This window comes from Podospora pseudoanserina, chromosome 1 (genome assembly GCF_035222485.1).
Source record: "Podospora pseudoanserina strain CBS 124.78 chromosome 1, whole genome shotgun sequence".
NCBI lineage: Eukaryota > Fungi > Ascomycota > Sordariomycetes > Sordariales > Podosporaceae > Podospora > Podospora pseudoanserina.
In genome coordinates, this window is record NC_085920.1 from 7,220,347 (window position 1) to 7,236,002 (window position 15,656).

At 52.6% G+C, this 15,656-nt stretch overlaps 3 protein-coding genes across 3 annotated transcripts; all 3 read right to left on the bottom strand.

Moving 5' to 3' along the window:
* On the bottom strand, nt 1-6,692 carry QC764_120280 (uncharacterized protein; the record flags this gene model as incomplete). Its single annotated transcript, XM_062943288.1, is given in 3 exon segments — nt 1-587; nt 640-6,633; nt 6,641-6,692. Coding segments are annotated over 3 exon segments (6,291 nt in total). The 3' UTR covers nt 1-342.
* A 3,929-nt stretch (nt 6,693-10,621) lies between these two features.
* On the bottom strand, nt 10,622-12,173 carry QC764_120290 (uncharacterized protein; the record flags this gene model as incomplete). Its single annotated transcript, XM_062943289.1, has 4 exons — nt 10,622-11,146; nt 11,199-11,410; nt 11,433-11,506; nt 11,562-12,173. The coding sequence occupies 4 exons, from the start codon at nt 12,171-12,173 to the stop codon at nt 11,046-11,048; spliced, it is 999 nt and encodes a 332-aa protein (XP_062806369.1). The 3' UTR covers nt 10,622-11,045.
* An 836-nt stretch (nt 12,174-13,009) lies between these two features.
* Nucleotides 13,010-15,103, bottom strand: GDT1 (GCR1-dependent translation factor 1; the record flags this gene model as incomplete). The annotated part of the gene is made up of 3 exons (XM_062943290.1): nt 14,086-15,103; nt 13,142-14,030; nt 13,010-13,080 (listed from the first exon to the last, which is right to left on the bottom strand). The coding sequence occupies exons 1-3, from the start codon at nt 14,650-14,652 to the stop codon at nt 13,010-13,012; spliced, it is 1,527 nt and encodes a 508-aa protein (XP_062806370.1). The 5' UTR covers nt 14,653-15,103.
* Nucleotides 15,104-15,656: the final 553 nt, after the last annotated feature.

Below are 15,656 nucleotides of genomic sequence, written 5' to 3' on the forward strand. Positions count from 1 at the left end.
CACACCCATGGCACCGCTCTCTCACAGATAAATAAACATAGATGAATGGCCACCACCCGTGTATTAATCTAACCGATCAAGCTTTTCCTCGACTCCAACATTGCCTCCTGCAAATACATAACAAAAGAAAGAATTTGACATGTTGTGGGCTCAGACCTGGCATTGCCAGAAATGCGTCAAAAAGTGAAAAAAAAAAAAAAGAGATATATGTGCAACATCGTTCGATATTGTCAAGCAAGGCATCAAACGTCAAAAAACAAATCTCAACAAAGTTCCATCACATCCGCCACATGTTTCTTCATATATTGGACATGATCTTGGTTTTGTTGGTGCCAGCCTCACTTATGGCTTCGGGTTGCGAAACAGTGAAGGCGCGGTGTCATTGACACCGTGATGGTGGTCCAGTGGGCCCTGGCCATTCTTCAAAGGCGTGATGACTGCGATTGGTGGCGCTGAAGTTGAGATCGGTTCAGGAGCTGGCGATACAACCATCGGCATGGTGGTGAAGCTTTCATGGCTCGATGACTCGACGCTGGTAGACGTTTCCGAAATACCAGTGCGGAAGCTGGTTCTGACTGGTGCAGTGCCTACATAGAGGTTAGCCATGGTCCTTTTTCAGTCAGAAAGTGAGACACATACCAAGGCTTTGGCTAATCGTTGAGGTGACGTTCTTCCAGTACGAGGAAATCACGGTCCCAGAGACGCGAGAAGAGATCAGTGTTCTGAAAGTCGTCTCGTTGCACGTCGTTGAAAAGGCCCCAGAGACAGTGGAGTGTGTCCTCGTCTTGTGATGATGATGCTTCGATTTTGAGCGGTGATGGCGTGTCGTCGTGGAATTGGTCAAACAGGTGGTATCTGTGGAACTGATGACGTTCGGATAGGGGAATGGCGCAGATGTGATGCTACTCAAGGATGGCGTCGAGATTCCAGATGATGCACCCGGAGATGAAGTTATCACTGGCACTGAAGATTTGGTGCCTGGAGTTGAACTGCTCGTCAACGATATGCCAGTTGACAAGATGGGGCCTGTCGTCGATTCACCAGTAGACAATGGCGGGGCTGAGCCTGTACCAGTCGTGACAGTGATCACCGTTGTTCCGCTGATGACAGTAGTTGTGGAGTTGATCAAAGGGTAAGGTGCAGAGCTTGATGGCAGGGTAGATGCAGAGCTGGAAATTCCGGTTCCAATGGTTCCCGGAGAGGAGTACGGCGCGGTCCCAGATGCGTTAAGAGGAGGGAAGCTGCTCGAGGGACCTGGAAGTGGGGGAATAGCCGTGGGCCCAGAGGTTTCTGTTGAGTTCGGGAAGGGGAATGGAATAGACGAGAGACTGTTGGTGGACACAGGCTCAGAACCACCAGTCTCAGTGACAGTTGTCCCTGATACGACAGTTGGACTGATGGGTATTGTCGAGTTTCCTGCTGGATATGGCGGAGTCGATGATCCTGAAATGCTCGATACCGAAACGGTCCCTAAGATACCACTCTCAGTAGTGATTGTGCCCAAAGCGCTTGAGGGCCCAGACTGAACTCCAGGAATGGTTGTGTTCGGGAAGGGGTACGGAACTGAAGTCGATGGAAGGCCCGGCACAGATGTCGCTGGACCTGTCCCTGACATGCTGCCTGTACCTGGAGGGCCCGATGACCCCGTGAGCCCAGTGAACGAGGTTGAGTTTGGAAGAGGATACGGGGCCGAGGGTTGTGATGTTCCAGGGATGCTGGTGGTCGGAAGACCAGTTCCAGAACTGGGAATGACACTTCCTGTGACTGGTGCCGAAGAGCTAGGCAAGACTCCCGTCCCAAAAGGTTCAGCTGTCGTGGTGCTGGTTGTATTCCCAAAAGGGTACGGTGCAGTAGAGGATGTGCCCGTGGAAAATCCTGTACCAGAGCCAGCCGTAATTTTTGAAGTGACATTCGTCAATGGATAAGGAATGCTTGTCGTCGGAAGACCAGATGAAGGACTGGTACCTGTCAGACTGCCTGGGACAGTGTATGTTACATTCGGCAATGGGTACAAAGGAGTTGTGGACGAAAGGGCTGACGTCGCGTCAGTACTGCCGCTAACAGCTGAGTATGTAACATTGGGCAGTGGGAACGGTGGACTGCTCGTAGGAAGACCAGAGGAAACTCCGGTACTTCTAGTGATGCCCCCGGAAGTGGTGTTCGGTAATGGGTATGGCGGGCTAACTGTTGGCAAGCCCGATGAAGAACCTGTGCCTCCAGTTCCGCTCTCCGCTGGGGTATATGTGCTATTGGGCAAGGGGTAGAGTGGAATACTCGTAGACAAACTCGATGATACGCCTGTGCCCCCGGTGGCTGTACCAATCGGTGTCGTTGTGGCATTGGTCAATGGGAATGGCGGAACAGTTGTTGAAAGACTTGAAGAAATGCTTATCCCTCCAGTGGCACTAGCAGGCCCAAAAGATGTGGTGTTCGAGAGCGGGTACGGCGCAGTGGTCGTTAGTAGGCCAGATGAGAGGACACTGCCGCCGGTTGTGACAGTTGAGTTTGGAAGCGGGTATGGAGGGCTGGTGGTTGGGAGGCCGGATGAGGGTCCTATTGAGCCAGTGCCGGCTGGGAAAGAAGTGGCATTCGTCAAGGGATAGGGGGTATTCGTTGTCGGAAGCCCAGATCCACTACCTGTTCCTTCAGTTGGACCGCTAAATGGTCCTATAGTGGTTTCATTTGTGAAAGGATAGGGCGCGCTGCTACTAGGGGTAGCAGAAGAGGATCCAGTTCCCCCTGTTGGCCCTCCGGTAGGACCGCTGGTTAACCCAATCACCGTCCCATTTGTCAGGGGATAAGGTGCGCTGCTGCTCAAAGGCGCTGATGAGATCCCTGTCCCACTACTCGAGCCACCGGTAGAACCCCCGAATGGGGTTGTAATGGTGCCATTTGGATAAGGATAAGGCGCGAGGCCAGTGGAGAGAGACGTTGAAAGAGCCGTCCCAGTACCGGCAGTCCCAGTAGGAATAAGCGAAGTCACATTCGACAAAGGATATGGTGCTATGCTAGACGGTGCAGTGAGACTGGAGCCTGTCCCTGTCACACCGGCAGTCGTGATAGCATTGGTAGTCGAGTTCGGGTAAGGATATGGTGCTGCGCTGGAAGACTCAATCACAGGAATGCTTGTTCCCCCAGTGACTCCTCCTGTTGATAAAGGCGTGGTTGTATTTCCGAATGGGTATGGAGTACTGCTCGTGGGATAAAGAGAGGAAACCCCGGTGCCACCTGTCCCGGATGCTGGCGGCACAACCGTTCCTGTCACTGGTAATGAACCGCTTGGCCCAGGCGCCGATGTCGTATTTGAGTACGGGTATGGAGCAGATACCGAGCTTGATGGGATTGAACTAGTAACACCTGTCACAGTACCTGGCAACGGACCCGCAGTGCCACTGCTGGGGAATACCGGAACAGTAGAGTTTGGTAGTGGAAAAGGTGGCTGGCTAGAGGATGATGGGGACAAGGAAGAAATCCCGGTTCCCGAGGTTGAGAGTCCGGGTACTGTACCACTTGGCCCGATAGGGAACGTCGTGTTGGGGAACGGAAATGGTGCTTCGGTAGACGGCAGCGCTGAGCTTGAAACTCCGGTGCTAAACGGTCCTGATGTGCCAGTAGGTCCAGGATAAGTAGTGCCGTTGGTAGTTGGGAATGGGGCCACGACAGAAGAGCTTTCAGGCAACACACTACTGATCTCAGTGCTGAAAGAGGCTACCCCGGGAACAGAAGTTCCTCTTGAGCCTGTGGGTACCGAGCTTGAGTTGAAGGTTGGGAATGGTGGTGTGATGGAAGAGGGTCCAGTTGGAATAGAGAAGATACCCGTTCCTGAATATGTAGGCGCCGTGGACAATCCTGGTGCGCTTGTAGAACCCTGAGGAAAGCTCGTGTTTGTTGTCGGAAATGGGGGAAGACTTGAAGGAACACCCGATGAAGACCCAATCACGCCTGTTCCGGATGGAGATGGCACTATACCGCTCGAATAGGCTGTCGGTCCCAAAGTGGAGCTAGCATTTGACAAGGAGAATGGAGGGCTCGCAGAAGAGTATGCTGGGTATCCTGTTCCCGTTATGAGGACTGTTTGGCTAGAAGCGCCAGTCCCAGCTGTCGCCTCTGATGTGAAGGTAGAATTGGGCAGTGGGAAGGGTGGAAGACTCGTCGAGCTGCCGGAGGGAGAAGGAATTGTTGATCCAGATGAAGCAGTTGCCCCGGTAGATAACCCTGGCGCACCAGTGGGCTCTGCAGTGAAGCTGGAGTTGGTGAATGTGAAGGGAGGCACGGTCGAGGAACCATAACCAGACGAGGGGATGGCACCACTTGACAGTCCGGCGCCTGTTGGTGGAGTGGATGATGAATTCGACTGTGGAAAAGGAGGCAAACTGGAGGAAGGGCCAGAAGAGCTCGTTGATAAAGGACTCGATCCGCTTGAGAACCCTGATCCGGTTGGTCCAATCGTCGTGCTTGAATTTCCCAGGGGATAGGAAGGTCCTGGATTAGCTACCGAGCTGGATGAAGCCGTTGGCAGCGTTGAGAAGCCGCCCGTGCTGATACTACCTGGGGCTGTGACTGTACCAAATGGGACTGAATAATTGCCAGTAGGGAAAGGAGGGACAGAGTTCGTGACCGTGCTTCCAAATATTCCAGAACTAGTAGGGCCGATGGGACTAATCCCAGGCGAGCTTGGGCCTGGGGACGAAGCAGATGTGTTTGTGAGCGGATATGGCACAGACGAGGTGCCAATGGCTGAAGATGCAAGGCTGGACGGTGCAGTTCCGCTCGATGATGCAGTTGTGACAATTTCTGTCCCCGAGATTGAGGCTGTGATGTTCGTCAACGGAATGTAAGTCTCGCTTGCGGTGCCAGACGTTGAGCCTGTTCCTGATGGTCCGCTTGTTACTCCAGTCGAATTACTCCAAGGATATGACGCCGTTCCGCTTCCGGTCGACGTGGCTGGTGCTGTTCCACTTGATGTTCCAGGTGACAGCACAGTCAGTGAACTCTCGGTCCCGGGTATCGGGTTTGTTCCCGAGGGACCGACGATGGTGGTAGAGTTTGCAAATGGATAAGAAAGAGAGCTTGGGGTTGATGTTGAAAGACTTGATGGTAGACCAGAGCTCCCCGTGCCTGGGATTGTCCCTGTTGGTTTTAGCGTCGTGGTGAAGTTCCCGGTTGGGTACGGCGCACTTGGTATTAATGAGGTGCCGTTGGGGCTCGAGACAGATGGAGCGCTTGTTCCTGGAACACCAAATGAAGTTGAGGACAGAGAAGATAAAGAGGTTGGTGGCAATGATGCTCCAGAAGAACCAGTGCCCGTAGGAAAGTAATAGCTTGGTGAGCTGGAGTTTGACAATGGAAAAGGAAGAGACGGCGAAAGACTGCCTGTCAAAGAAGAGATGCCTTCGGATACCGCACTTGTTTGCGCACCACTCGTGCCGGGGATCGCAGATGGGACTGTAGTATTTCCAATAGGATATGGGGCCGATGTTGTCGGCAACGCAGTAGGTGTGAGGGTCGAAAGCGTGTTGATAGGGGGTGTCGTCCCAGTAGGCGAGCTACCAGTACCAGGGCCGGCGACGGTTGATGTGCTATTTGGCAAAGGAAAGGGAAGCGAAGATGACAGCACCGGTGGAATTGTCGGCACACCAGGGCTACTGGAGCTCACAGGCACAGAGCCGTTAGACGACAGAGACGGCGAGCTTACAGGTAATCCAGATGATGGGGTTGCAGTTGAAGAGCCGACCCCTGATCCAGGCACCGTGCCACCGATAGTACTGTTTGGAAGTGGATAAGGCACCGACGATGATCCGAGGCTCGACGCAGGCACTGATAAACCAGATTTCTCTGTGCCCACAAGGGTAGTCGAACCTGGCGAGGGAGATACCACGGTTGGCACGCTGGAGAGCCCAGAAAAGATTCCAGTTGATGTCCCATAGCTTGATGGCGTCGGACCAGGGCCGTTACTTCCAATGCTGGTGCTGCCTCCGGATTCTGTAGAGTTTGGAAATGGAAATGGTATTGTAACACTGGTCCCAGACGCAAAAGTTGTAGGTAAGGTGCCTGGTTGCAAAGAGGTGGCGGTGCCAAGTGGGATGGATCCAGTCGATGAAGTTGGAAACAGCAATGTACTACTGCTTGTGCTTGACACGGTAGACGAGGTGGCATTTCCTGGCGTGGTGAATGGATAAGCTGTGCTGGGACCAGCGGAGCCTGGAAGGCTGGAGCTCGAATTGCCGGACGGGAATGGTGGCAAAGATGAGCCAGTTGGACCAGCTGAACCAAAAGTGGTACCAGATCCAGAAGGCAGTGTTGTCACTGAGACTGAAGACGAAGATGTAGCAGTTACTGAACCCTCAACTCCCGTTGTTGAAGACGTGGTGTTATATCCGTATGGTTCAGTGCTTGTAGACGGCAAAGTTCCAGTGCTAGATTCTGGCACTGATACTGAGTTGTTTGACGATGGCAACGACGATGTTGTGACTGATGCACCACCAATTGTTGTGTTGACATAGGGAATGCTGCTGGTCAAACTGCTGAATACTGACGAAGAAGTTCCGAGCGAAATTGTGCTGATCGAGACTGAGCCAGTCAAGGATGGCGTAAGAGTGACGGAAGAGATTTCACTCTGTGTTGTATTGGCACCTGGAACCGTAGAGCTTCCACCGGACCCAGTTGGGGCGGCTGTGGCTGTCGAGTTCCATCCTGAGGGCTGGCCTGACGAAGACGTAGGATAGCCTCCTGTTTCGCTAGTTAAAAGAGAACTTGACGATTCAACAGAGGTTGTCGACAATGAAGCGGCGGTCCCAGTGCGGCTGCTGCCAGTGCTTATTGGCGTCTCGGAAGCGGACTCAGTAGACAAGGTCGAGGTGCTCGGCGACACAATGGAGAGTGAACCTGAGATCGAAATAAATGTACCAGTCGCTGTCAGTGTCACAGTCCCGGTTGTTGTCAGCACCGCAGAAGCACTTGTTGACTGAGATTCGCTTGCGGCCGTTGTGCTACTCGACGTCTCATTAGGAGAAGTGGATGATGGTGACACCGGAGAGCTTGTGGTCGCAGCCGTCGTTGCTGTGCCCGGCGTGGTCGATTCTGTACTCCCGACTATAGATGAGCTGATCAAAGTTGTTGAAGACCCGGTTGGTTCCATCGAACCACTGCCAAGACTGGATGCTGCAGTTTGTACTTCACTGGAACTAGCCCCTGATGTGCTTGAAAGACTGATTGGAACAGAACTTGGACCTGAGACCGAGCTAGTGACTGAAGAAACAGATGATGGCACGGAAGAAGCCCCGGAACTGCTGCCGGTAGGGATCCCCGTCGATGCTGAGCCTGTGCTCGATGTTGGGCCACCGGAAGAAGCAGAAGGACTCTCACTCGAAGGCTCAGTTGAATATCCAGACAATGTACTGGTCAAAGCACTAGACGACACAGAGCTAGTAATCGAGACAGATGTTGACGATTCAGGTGGAAGCGACCCTGTCACCGAAAAGGAGCCGAGAGAAGGCGTAACACTCGGAGAAGATGATGCGCTGGCTGATGTCTCCGAACTTGTCGTAAACGTAGGGGTGCCCTCCGTAGATGTGGAAGACACGCCCGAGGTAGTCGATGTCATAGGGTAAGGAGATGTGCTCTCGGAAGATTCCGTACTGGACGTCGAAAACGTATACCCCCCAGTCGAGCTTGGAGTGGTGAAAGTATACTCATTTGACGATGTCGTCTTCTCCGGCTCATTCGAACCAGTGGTGTCATAAGGGTTTCCTATATGTCCATCAAAGGTCAGTAAGCTATTCACAGCAGCACACGATCCATGATAGCCAACAAAACAAAAACGCAGAACTTACCAGGCGTAGTGTAGCCATACCCCCCACTGGTAGTTGAAACAGGTGGCGGAGGGGGCCCATATCCCAGTGGCTCCTCATCATCACCATCATCCCCATCATCCCCATCATCCCCATCATCCCCATCATCCCCATCATCCCCATCATCGACACCGTCACCATCGTCATCACCACCATCATCCGTCCATTCACCATCATCATCGCCATCCTCATCGTCGCCATCATCTCCACCACCATCCCCACCATCCCCACCATCCTCTCCTGGATCTTGCCTAGGTACCAAACGCTCATAGCTCACATGTGATATTCCCACCTCGGGAACAGCAGGGAGTCCAACTGCCCGTCTGAAACGTGACCACAGACCGCCATCCTCACGAGCCAATGTGAGAGGCGTCGAATTGAGAATGGTAATGACCGAAGCAAGGCCAACAACCACGGATGAAGCCTTCATCCTTGTGAGGAAGTAAGACTGTCGGGGGCCTGATACTCGGCGGTATGTGGTTGATGGAACTTCACCCCTACAAGAAACAGCTCGTGAGAGAAGCTATACTTGTTCGGGGCAGGCTGGATGCACGAGAGGGTCTGGTGTCTATCCTTGATTGGTACGGCAAAGCAAAGCATGCGGCAAAGTCATGAACTATGACATAGCAAAGAATAAAAAGGTATGGTAGAACAAAGTTTGAGATTCGATTCTTCGAAGATCTGTTGACCTAGCGGTGCTGGCAGAGATTCAAGAATGAACGACGTGTTCGGGGTATGCTCCTCTGCCCCTATCGATGGTGATGATGTGGGAGGGGGTGAATGATACCTAGGCAAGCCCCGGCGAGGAACGATCAGAAGGCCGCCGAAATGATACGAGAAGACAAAAGCCGGCTGGAACGTGGAGTAGGAGGCAATGGGGGGAAGGAGCGGGTGAGGGAAGCGGGAGACGGTGGACCCGCGAAATGAGGAACAACGACAGATATAGCAGGAACACCCCTGAGATCAGCGAGACTCGAGAGAAAATCTCCGCATTCTGCCTGCCACCTCATATCTATCAGGGTGTCTGAACTGAAGTGGAAGGGGCGATGGAACCTGGAGCGGGACAAGTTCCTCAACGTCGCCCGAGAATGGCGTCAGGTTAGGTAGTAGCACATGGAACGAGAGATATCGGTCTTGTCTGGGGCGGGAAAGGGCGAAGGCGACGAGGGGCTCCGCTCTTGGGAACCGTCGAGTCCCCGGCCTCCCGATGTTCCGTCCTTCTGCTCAGGATGGAAGGAGCATGCCTGTGCTGCCTGGAACAGCTTGGATGGGACTGGGGAGAAGGAAGTCTGCATGTCCAATGTGTTAGCATCAGATGTGGACACATGCTGGAGATAATGCAATACCTCCCTAACGGCAGAGACTCGAAATGAAGTCTTCTCATGCCCCCCTGCTCTGGATCTTTGTCTAACACTCGGTTTCGGCCTGGAGCGACAGAGAATCCATCTGAAATCGGCCTGACTTACTTCTTGGGTGACTCTGGAGAATCCATGTCCTCTGTGATGATGGTGATGGCGGTGGCCTTTCGCTCTCCTCAAAGCGGTGAGGAGGGTTTGGATGAGACGGGAACAGCGAGTGGATGGCTGAGCGGGTGCACCTTGGGCAGCCCCGCCCAGGATTCTGTTTGCTCCTGCGCAGAGTAAGGCAAGTGAACGCAACTGTTGGCAAGATGGCACACAGAGAAGAGGGAGAAACCGTAGCTGATTGGGAACACCCGCCCATTGTGGGAGCTGCCGCTGTCAGGCCTTCCCGATCCCCGACGTCTTGTTCTCTTTTCTCTAATGCTTGTTTGGGTGGGAGGTTCGCTCTGTCAGCCACGCCTTGCCTGTCTTGAAATCACATGGCAGCTTCAAGTCAGTTGATTGATGCTGGAGTTGCTGATTATCCCGGTGACCGGTAATCCTAGCTCTGGTCCATAATATCGGTTGTTTCTGCCTGTTTTCTCCAAGGGAGTCTGTTCATCCCAAAAAGCCCACAACGATGAAGTGAAACTTGTTCACCCCAAATGGAGAGAGAGAGAGAGAGAGAGAGAGAGAGAGAGAGAGAGAGAGAGAGAGAGAGAGAGAGAGAGAGAGAGAGACATGTTCCCCGGTCGGATACGGTTCCTTCCAGAGGTATGTGCCCTGTCGACGTAACGTCTTCGTTCCGCCTCGTCTGGTATCATGTGTGGTAACAATCAGCTCTGGAAATGTTGAGGGGTGGCAGGCTTATGGAACATCATATTAGTCTTTTCAAGCCTTTGGATGAGTACCAAGGGACTTCCCGAGTTGCTCAGGCCGGGAGCTGGTGACATCGGTGAAAGAACTGAAGCTGCCCCGGTGCTGTAGCTCCTGACAGAGCTTGTCAGCCAAGATAAGAGGTGCCGAAGAAGTGCTACAGGTATCTGTTGTCGTGCTTGCATCACGCCAGAGCTTGTCGATGGTTACTTGACAGGGGTCGCTATATGCAAGCTGCCGTACAACTAGATTGCTTGTTCCTGGTGTTGGGTTGCACTTTGTTTCGCGGTGCCTGAATTCTCAATGTGTGCTGAGATGGCAGCATATCTCACAAGTGCTGTGTATTGCTGTGTCATGGAAAAGGCCATCAATTATCCGAGTGTCGCCGTGGGATGTGTGCAATTCTGCATTGTAGTCGTTGGAAACCTCAATTGCTCATTACTACGGCCTCAATTGTCGAATGTAGGTCCACACTGTGGCCAATTCTTCTGGCTCGTTTTTTGTCTTTAATTGTGTTCACCTGGATGTCCTGAAGCCCAGCCTACAAGGCAGCATGTGCAAAACAACGTTCCATTAAAAGACAGAGCATCCTTCTTTGAAAACCTGCAGGCAAAACGCCGGAGAACGCCTTCCGTAATGCAAACTAAAACGAATTAAGAACCATCAAATCCATGCCCCTTGAGCTCCTTGACCACCTCAACCCTGTGAGAAGAAATCCCACGCAAGCTTGGATACCATGAAACAATGTTGGAACTTCCAGCGCCGATAAACCTTCGCCATTTCCGAGCGTCGAAAGGGTGGCACGGCATGCTGCGCTGTCAAAATGTCGTGCTCCACCGTCTATCGATGCTGCTCCCCTAAATGCCGCCATCACCTTCACATGGGTTTCTCTGTATCATGCTGAAAGGAACACCGTTGGGACTGTGTGACCGGGCCCTGGTCGATCAGGTAATCTCGGCCCTTTGCACGAGTCCAGATCTCACTCCACTTTCTTGGCCGCCTCCCGGAGTTCGGGGGCTGTGGCCTTGGTCATCTCGGTATCCTTGCCCTCGATATCAGCGGCCCAGAGAGCAGCGCCAACTACATAAAATGTCAGCAATAAACATTAGGTTTCCATTTCCAAGAGACCTACCTGTGTTGGTGAACGAGAAGACGATGGACGCCACCGGAACCATCTCGAGAAGGGTGGCAGCAGTTCCGAAACTGGTAACGTCAGTCATGGTTAGCCAAACCAAAGCCTCAAATTGTGCGTGATACGTCAGAGTGTCGCAGGTGGATAGTTTAGCCGACATGTGCGCTCTCGAAGCGATTTGTGCTTCATGAATCCAAGACTTTCGGAGGCGTCTGAGAAAAGATATAAACTCACCCAGTGTAGGGGCCCTTATGCTTTGAGAGCCACTCAGACTTTCTGGATGCAGACCATCCTTTGAGTTGGAAGTACTAGAAACCATGTAAGCGAGAGTTAGGTATGTGGGTAAGAGATGTTTCCACTAACCCGATCATGAACAGAGTTGCCACGAGCGCGGCCGCGGATAACGATGAAGGCCACTGTTCCAACAACCGGAATAAAGTTGAGAGGCAAGTACATGAAGTATCGAACCAGCTCCTTAACGCTGAATTTGCTGAATGGTTTCTTCAGTGCCTTGCCCAGTTTCTGAATAGCGTCTCCCCGAGAGTTGACCTCTCTGCCATTTGCAACAATCTCTGTCTTGTTTTTCGCGATCAGTGTACCGTCGAATGTGTCCAGAAGCGCGTCCTGCAGCAGGAAACTTTTCGAGAGGATCGAGACAACGGCTGCGCTCTCGTTGAGGACAAGAAGGATAGTTGTGAGCACAGCGAGAGGCCCGTTCACGAAGACCATGATGGCCAACTGAGGGAGATATGTGAAGAAGAACATGGGTCCCATGACTGAAGCATAGAGCCCGAGGTAAGGTACCAGCTTCGAAGCCAGGGGCTTCCACAGCTCGCGATGGGACATGAAGTAGAAAATCCCCTTGATGGGATACAAGTAAGACCGGCTTCTGGCAGCATCGTTCAGAAGGGCCTTGTATTTGTCGATGTCCTCTTTCGCGACCTCCTGGGCCTGTTCAACAAGTCGGTTGGGCATCTTGTCTGTGTCGTGTCGGATGTTGTGGTTATCCTTATCGTTATCGCGACTTATCAAGGTTGATGATGTCTGGAGGGGAGTCGTGTAGGTGCTTTTAAAGAGTTGTTTGGGAAGAAATTTAAGGTATGGGACTCGGGGTGGTCGTGATCTCTGTCAACATTTTGAGGAAAAGCAGAAGCAATTGTTAGAGACAAGAAATCACCTTTGTAGCCAACAAAGCTGAGCTGCAAGCTCCTGTTGTGTGTTCGGGTGACTGCCATGTATGTCGTCATTGGTTTTCCATGACGTTCTTGGCAGCTTGTTCCTGCAACGGTCAGCTCCACACTTGGCACCTTCCTGTCGGGAATGGGACCCACATTTGCCTCCAACCCCGGTGCGTTTCCTCCTGAGGTGGCCCAAGCGTTCCATGGGGATCAGATGAGTCGATCACTGCATTGAAGACGACGAGTGTAAACCTCAAGCATAACATGACGATGCAAAGAGAAAACATTATGAATCATTTCCCTCTACCGTGCTTTCCCTTCGCCATGCCTCCAGGTGTCCTCCACCCCATCCAAGAGAACTCTCGCCAAATACAGATTTCAACCAACACCCAGTCCAAGTTGTTCTCCCTAGCGTCTAGTATAATACAGAACCCATGCATCGGTAGTAGTAAACGTCCCTAACTGCTGAGTTGCCCAGCGTAGAATTGAAAAATATGCTTTTGGTTTTATGTGCGAGTGTGTGATTACAACAAGTATCGAAGAAACGGCTTACCGCCCGGGTTTGTCGTGGGGTTGATGCAGCTGAAGCAGCTGGCACAGCCAAAATGCTACATTCGCGATCATGTTGTCGGCCTAGGAATACAAGGCCTCAATGAAGTAGATGAAGCCGAATACCAGGAACGCGATGGCGCCTCCAACAGTAACTTTGTGTGATGTGTTAGCGAAGAGTCACGTATAGGACGAATATTTGGGGACGCAACTTACCAACTTTGAGACTGACCTTGCCGGCAATGGCTCTGCCCCCAATGACTGCAACACCAGTGCAGCAGGCATGGCCCAAGACGGCACCCAAAGTCACCCACCAATAATCCTGACCAGCCGCCATCGCAATGGTAGCAATTTGACTGCGGTCACCCCACTCTCCAAGGAAAGTCATGACAAAGGTCTGCACCCACGCAGGGCTCAGGAGCAGCGAAAAGAGATTGCTCAAGCCAGATACAAATCCACCGAGAGCGTTACGACCAGACCGGTTGCGGCTCTCGGGCGAACTCGAAGGGCTGCGAGGAGGAGTGGGGAAGCGAGACTTGGATCGGGACTTGCGAGTGCCAAGGCCCATTTCCAGAGCATACGGCGAAACACTTGATCTTCTACGACCGTGCTTTCTGGCCTCCTGCTCTTTTTCTGCCAACTCTTGTTCCACCTCCTGCATCTCGGCGGAAACACCCTCGTCCGGGCTCATGGCAAGACCTTCACGCAGCAGTCGGACACCAAAGACGGTGAAGAGCGCAGCGGCGAGGAAATGCGTCAGACGCTCCGAGATTAGGGCAGGCACGGCGTGACCCAACATGGCCGAGAGGACAGTCATGGCAACCAAGGCGCTGAGAGCGGCCGTGAAGACCACCATCCGGTCATGCTTCATCGCCATCAAGGCAGCAACAAGGAACGTCTTGTCACCAATTTCAGAGAAGAGAATCATGGTGAGAGACAGGACAAACGAGTGGAAAGGTCGAATGAGGCCTTCGGCTTCATCGTCTCCGGAGCCCGAACTCTGGCCCTTGCTCCCCTTGGTGATGTCCAGATGGTCGATGTTGGCGGCTGAATCAGGCAAAGGAAGGGATTTGTCGTGGGTCTTTTCGGGAAGGTCTGCCGGTTTCTAAATCACTGTTAGCAATCACGTGGATATTGACCAGGTTATACTGAAAACCAACCTCGAGACCGGAGACATCCTCTGACGTTTTATCTCTGCCCTCGCCATCTCCAGCTGCGGCCAGGATCTTCTCCTGATCAGCGTGTGGAAGGGGAGGTGCTTCCTTTGGTGCCTGGGGCTTGTTTTCAACCTTTTCGCCAGTCTGCTCTTTGAGCTTCCGCTCCTTGTCCTTCTCGCTCACGCCGCCCTCCAATCCCGTGGTGCCCTTCTTGGGCTCCGATCGATTCTTGTCATCCATGACTCCGTCGTTGCTGTCCGGGATCTTCTTTCCGTCAATGATTGTAGGATCGGTCGGCCGGTCTTTCAGGACAGGCAACTCGGAGGATTCGGATGCGCTGTCGAGCTCGACGAAGGGACCAGCATGGGGCCTCCCGTCCTTGCCGTCAATCGGCGCATCCTTGGTACCATACTTTTTGACGGCAGCTGGTGTGTCGATGATGGGGTCTGATCTGTAGGAGTCGGCGGCAACCGAGTCCCTATCCAGCTGTCGTTCGGCGAGAACAGCGGTTGCGGCAAGGGACTGTAGGAGCAAGAGAACGAGTGGCGATTGCTTATGACGCAGCTTCATCGTGGGCTAAAGACGTGACAACAAGGGAATGCTAGGTCTATTTTGTATGTCGTGGTGTGACTGCCAACGTTCTACTGTAATCGCAACGAAGGAAGGCCGAAAACCGTTATGCCGTGGCTTCTGTCGTATGGCGCAAATCGGGGGCCTATGTGCTGCAGGTAAGGTCAGGAAACCGCGTCGATGCGGCCGCGTGTTGCAGTTGTTGCGATTATGATTATGTTGTCTTCTGCTAGAAAAGGTATACACAAGAGATTGTCAGAAGAGAAAGAGAACGAGCTGCGGGTTAGAAGCCAGCAGCAAACACGAGAACGGTTGTACTGTAGAGATGGAAAAGTTGAGGCGAGGTTGTTGGAATGCTGGCCTGCGCGGATCCTTGCCAGGGGGTTTTCTGGGGATGAATTTCTTAGCGGGCTGCACGGGAAAGGGTGTTTCACCGCACAGCCACTTGAATCTAGATTCTCTACCACTCGGGGGGCTCAACAGCATAGAGGGTAACATTTGGGGGGGAAATGTCCAGGACAACCCCGAAAACATATCTGAATTACGTGATCAGATCATTGGTCGAGACAGCGTCGTCAGTGTAAGCGTAGGTATACCAGCCACGGGGGTCCCTACTTGTCTGCTATCTTTGCAGCCTGATCAACTATTGACTTTTCCAGACCAGTTGGCTATGTTTTGAGATCTGGGTACTTAGGATCTGCATAGACTATGATCTTGGAGCTTCTTTTGAAACATCTTAAGAGAGGTTTTGCTCAGGCAAATTTGCAAGACTTGTTGTGTTCAGTCCATGACATGCTTTCAGGTTTCAGCCACGGAGCAAAAGCAGCTTCTAACCCTAACCCTTACAGCAACATGCCAGACGGTGACCATGGATCGACTCTTCAAGTTTCGTGACTTCATTTTTGTAGGTGTAAAAGCTGTTCTCTAAACTCTTTAACTCGCAGCAGAAACTTACACCCCCAAAGCGACTTTCCCACCCAGCTGCAAAACCATTTTCTCACCCA